Here is a 5,393-nt window from a genome sequence, read left to right on the forward strand (position 1 = left end):
TTTTTCGATTTCATTTATAAGAGGTCTAACGTACATAGATTTTTTTTCACGTTTCTAACAATATATTTTCGATTAAATTAAGAAAAATAAAATTTATTGCTTTCGTAAAACAGTCTGACTTTTTTTACTCGTCGGATTTTAGCACGGCTAGGTTAGGTTTTTGTATTAATTGATTATAGTAGGTGGAATTAAGTAAAAACGACAAACTTGGTATAACTTTGATATTTTAGAGTTGAATCATACACTTACGTAGGTACAAAGTTTGAGTCATTTTGGGACCGGTCTATAGCTGCCTACCGTAAAACGGGCGATCTTTACACACCAACAAATTTTAACGTAAATATTTAATTATTTTTCTTTATTGGCCGTAATATGGCGTTATAAGTAGGTACAAATTTTTCGTTATCTCGTCATTGTCATAATCATAATCACACCGTCTGGTAGAACATCCTCGCCGACACCAGGATGGATATTACGGCGCACTGCACCGCAGACCCGGTGAGAGATGGATAACCGTTGGCAGGACCGGTGGCGTTTCCTGTGCCGTTGCCTGGAACGGCGGGGGCTGGGGCTTCGGCCTTCGGAGCTTCGGCGGCTCCGGCGGCCCCGGCGCCGGCGTCAGGTGCTGCGCCGGCGTCCGGTGCTGCGTCTCCGGCGCCTCCAGCGGCTGCGGCGGGTGTGGCGGCTGCTTTGGCGGCGTCAGGTGTTTCGGCCTGGAAAGCTGTTTTTGCCTCAATACCTGAAAACACAATATTATATTATAATGAATCCGTCGTATCATGCAAACGAGCATAAAACAAAAAAAAACAATACTACAATATAGGTAGGTACACTAATAATTATCGATGCGGGTACAATATAATAATATTATTTGGGTATAATATTAATAAGCACGTTATTATGTATATTTATACCGAACCATTTAAGTAGGCGTACGATGAAATAGTTTCAAAGTGTAATACTCACTCTGAATGAAAATTCCGCACAAGACCAAAGTGACGACAATCAATGTTACGGCGGAGGGATTCATGTTTTTATTTTTAGACGTCAAGAATAAAAAAAATAACACTAGTTGTTAAACGATTTAAAATAGTTTTAACGGTTTATTATAACACTGTAAAAAAATTAAATATTTTTTTTTGGACAAATTTTTTGACGTGCGGCCTTCACTCGGCTAAGCTTCGGAGTAGACTGACGGATGTCTAAAAGTGTATTTTTGTATCCATGTATATTTGATACGGATAAACATAACGAGGTGGCCAGATATAGGAAATGTCGCATATTTTATTATTTTAATTACAAATATTATTGCACTGTACTTTACGGCCAGCTTATTATTATTATTTTGATTTAATAATATTGCGTTATTGTAGTTTTTGAATGTCGTTAAAAATAATAGCGCGAGTCTAATAACTCTTTTTAGTTGTGGCATAACCTAACCTATTATAATTTTTAAATAATATCGATTTCAAAATTATGTACCTACCTCTTCATTATTGAATAATTATTTTATTTTGTTATAATTGTTTTACTTAATATATATTTTATAAGCGGAAATATAATAATTAAATATTAAAACATAAATATGTGCATTATACCTATGATAATGCATATTCAAATTTCATCAATGTGGAACTGTTTCTAATACAAATAGATTATCCTATATAAACATGAGTCTAAAGTGACGCATTATGGAATCTTTTTCAGACCAGATTATTTGTAATTTTTCAATTTGATAAATGTTGTCAACATTCGAACTTTTTATGCTTATAAAAAAATCTTTCCTATTTAATTCATTATTCTTAAACTGCGAATAAAATAAAATGAAAACTAAAAAAATGTTAAATGTCTGTAAATAACTGAAAAGAATCAAAATATTTTGAACATTTTATCACGCAGGTCTAGAACACAATAAAACATTTGGTGTAAATTTAAATTATCTATGGTATTTCGTTTTTGAATTACAACCAAATAAGAAACGCTTTCAATAAGACATCGGGTAAATATCCCATTTTGTACAAAATTTAACTGAAATAAACGTTCATAATTAATGTGGGGTGACAATGCAAAACGTACTCTTTGCATTTTTGTCAAAATCGATTTTTACATAGAAACATATGACTGAAATGGCGGTTTTAAAGAAGTCAACTGAAGCAAAACGTACTATTTGCACGATATAATTCGATTTCATTTAGGGCAGTGTTGGTGGCGAAAAGTGATTATGCTTAAAATATATTATTAATATACACATATACCTAATACAATTATAATATTAAACGTATTAAATGTACAGATAAATTCTGAGCAGCAACTACGGATCAGCAATACACTAGTTAGAAAATGGTTATAACTATTTTTAGGGTTGACATTCGTACCACCACATGACATGGAAAATGCATTCGTTGAACCTTTGTCTAAATGTCCAAATATAGGATGCTTATTTTCTTATTACCTATATATTGCATTCTTACGTAGAAGACGATTGTTTATTTCCACCAACAATTTGGGCTCAAGATTCGCCAGAAAATCTTCGGTGATACTATAATGGGTGTAATAGAATAGATATTTTAAAACTGTTAGTGTAATAATTTATTATATTTTATTGACATATTTATTCACTGCCGTAGGTTTCAATAAAATTATAACCAACAAAATAGGTTTCGAGTCAAAAAACGTTGAAGACCACTGCTATTATATACGTACTCAATACTATTATAGATGTACTTGGTCTCGATGGGTAAAAAATAAAAACCATTGTGTTCAAGTTTAAGCCTATTTGGAATTTGGATGAGCCCTCTAAATTGTATACACATGCGAGCACATGTATACATGTATAGGGGCGATTCTATTGTTATTTCAATGAAACAAAATAACATAAATTATAATATAATATATTATTATACATTATAGTATTATACCATATTATAATAAATGGCAACATAATAACATTATTTTACGCCGGAGTAACTATTATTTTATTTAGTCAATCACGTCGTATACTTTGTTACCTATAATATAACTTTATTATAATATTATTATGCTAACGAATAACGACTATCGACTGATGCATAGATTCCAAGCTACCTACCAATTTATTATTTTTATTAATAAATAATAATTATACTATTATAGTGTGTTTTGTCTCCACTGTATTATGTCTCGATATATAGTCCATTGCTCTTCCATTCGTCAACTTTATAATTGACTTTATTTTAAAGACCATTTATTCGTCTTATTTATGTTTGTTCGAACAAATAATAGTATTCCATTTTTTTCACACCATACCCATCTGGTTACACATATAAATTATATTTTATATAATTTTCACACTAACCTCTTGTACGGTATTGTCTGCAGTACATGATATAGTCTCTGCCGCGCACTCCATTCCGGCGCTGTTTATCATATCGTATCGTTATAATATTAACTCTACAATATTATAATAATATTGTAACGGATAGTCGCTATAAATTTATTTGTTGGTGACACGGGAAAAAAAACAGTAGACACTTCGCCTCGTGCAATATGCGCGTACATGACGTATAATAATAATATTATTGCACACGACTTATAGTATGTGCAAATGTGCGATCTATATATGATAACACTGTACATAATATTATAATATAATATATAAACGACAGCGCCGCCGCCGTTTCCTGGACAATATTATTATTATTATTACCTATAACAACGCCCATAAATTAATAATTATTATAATATCGCGACAATTTGTTTTGCTGCAGACCCGAAGAAACATAATATTATTTACATATATCATTATTATAATATCGCAACTCGAGGTTTTCGTTTCTTTCGCTGTACATTCACACCGCACATTTATACCCATAATATTACACACGCAGGAACGTGTTACATGACACGTAAATAAATCTCTGGAACTTTATCCGGCGGACATCTGAAGTTTGCGATGGCCTCTTCGTCCTGGGTACGTATTTATTTTCCCGTACGCGACGACGATTATGATTATGATACAATATCATAAATTAGGTTTTGTTTTCTTATTAGTTATTATACTTATTAAGTACCTACTTAAAGTTTATGTCATATTTACCTATAAAAATCAAAAAATGAGAAATTCACAAACGTTTTATTTTTTAGAATGATGATAAATTTGTACGAAATAGAAGTAAAACGAAAGCCGACTCATATTTAGAAGAAAAACATATAATGTCCTTGGTGAACCATTTAACCAGTACGTTGTTAAAACACGAACCCAACGATCCAGTAGAATTTCTCGTGAACCAAGTGGAAGACATGATACAATTCCGGGATCACAGTGGCAAACCGCCGATTCTGTTCAGCGACGACGATTTAACAAATGTTTTTAAGGGTGTAGACTATTTAAATAGTGGTACGATTGATCTAAGTGAATACTTCAGAGGTGAGTTTAAACAGCTTACTGGCTATTTCACTCTCTGGAGAGTCAAATCGTTATTTGTGTTATCGACATGTCTATAGAAAAATCACTTAGTTTGCTAGAAAATAGCGACTAGCGACTAGTACTATAGAGTATATAGACTATAATAGACAATAGTGAGTAGTGACTATCAATAGTCGTGAGTCGTGACCGAGCGAGTTTAATACTTAAAGTGTAGTCGTACTATAGTCACTGATATATGGGTACACACTGGTAGTAAATTCTCCCAATTGTAATCCATACGCGTTAAATATAAATAAGTATACTATATATTCATGTACAAACATATCTACCTTAGAACGTATTACTAAACGGTAAACATTAAATAGAATTTGTTGATTTTTATTATTTTATCAATTATAAAATAATTATAATATAATATAATATATACCTACTATAATATATAACTATAATACTTAGGGCCGGGAATGTAAACTGATTATCTGACACCTATTAAAAGACACGTATCGAAGTTTAAAGTTTTATCAAAATCTATAATCAAGATTTGACAGATCATCTGGAAAGTGGAGTTGTTTATTTGTTGTTATTTATTCGGGATTTGAATTAATATAGATTTATTCACTAAGAAATATGAGCACAGCGTATAATAAAATAAATTACTAGGTATTTATTACCTTACTAATGAAGGTACCTGAACACTATTTTGTTAATTGTTTTTATTACACTTTTGTATGTTATTATAATATTGTTACTATAGTTAATAAATGTAGGTTATACTTATACAATTTTCTTACAAATTGTACAATTATACCTACCTATTTATTTACTAATTTCGTTGACTAAAATAAAAAGTCCAAATCCAGATGATCATTAGTATTGTATTCTTCCGGAATATAAATATTCTATAATAATAATACTTGGTGAATTTAAAAATGTATTTTTATTAATTTGATGTCAATGATTTATTATTTATTATTTGATTAGCTATGAA

General features: G+C 31.0%; 2 protein-coding genes across 2 annotated transcripts; one reads left to right on the forward strand and one right to left on the reverse strand.

Moving 5' to 3' along the window:
• Positions 1–341: 341 nt before the first annotated feature.
• On the reverse strand, positions 342–1,045 carry LOC100575659 (translation initiation factor IF-2-like). Its single transcript, XM_003242959.4, has 2 exons — positions 967–1,045; positions 342–739 (listed from the first exon to the last, which is right to left on the reverse strand). The coding sequence occupies exons 1-2, from the start codon at positions 1,028–1,030 to the stop codon at positions 429–431; spliced, it is 375 nt and encodes a 124-aa protein (XP_003243007.1). The 5' UTR covers positions 1,031–1,045; the 3' UTR covers positions 342–428.
• A 2,659-nt stretch (positions 1,046–3,704) lies between these two features.
• Positions 3,705–4,511, forward strand: LOC100575762. Its single transcript, XM_029492553.1, has 2 exons — positions 3,705–3,949; positions 4,123–4,511. Exons 1-2 carry the CDS (start codon positions 3,932–3,934, stop codon positions 4,480–4,482), a joined length of 378 nt encoding a protein of 125 aa, XP_029348413.1. The 5' UTR covers positions 3,705–3,931; the 3' UTR covers positions 4,483–4,511.
• The last annotated feature ends 882 nt before the right edge of the window (positions 4,512–5,393 follow it).

This window comes from Acyrthosiphon pisum, unplaced genomic scaffold (assembly GCF_005508785.2).
Source record: "Acyrthosiphon pisum isolate AL4f unplaced genomic scaffold, pea_aphid_22Mar2018_4r6ur Scaffold_21715;HRSCAF=24677, whole genome shotgun sequence".
Taxonomy (NCBI): Eukaryota; Metazoa; Arthropoda; class Insecta; order Hemiptera; family Aphididae; genus Acyrthosiphon; species Acyrthosiphon pisum.

Bases quoted from the DNA above. Each gene is read 5' to 3' on its own strand.
- LOC100575659 (XM_003242959.4), bottom strand. From the start codon at position 1,030: ATGAATCCCTCCGCCGTAACATTGATTGTCGTCACTTTGGTCTTGTGC. The intron at 740-966 runs GTGAGTATTACA...TTGTGTTTTCAG, and splicing joins GTGCGGAATTTTCATTCAGA to GTATTGAGGCAAAAACAGCT.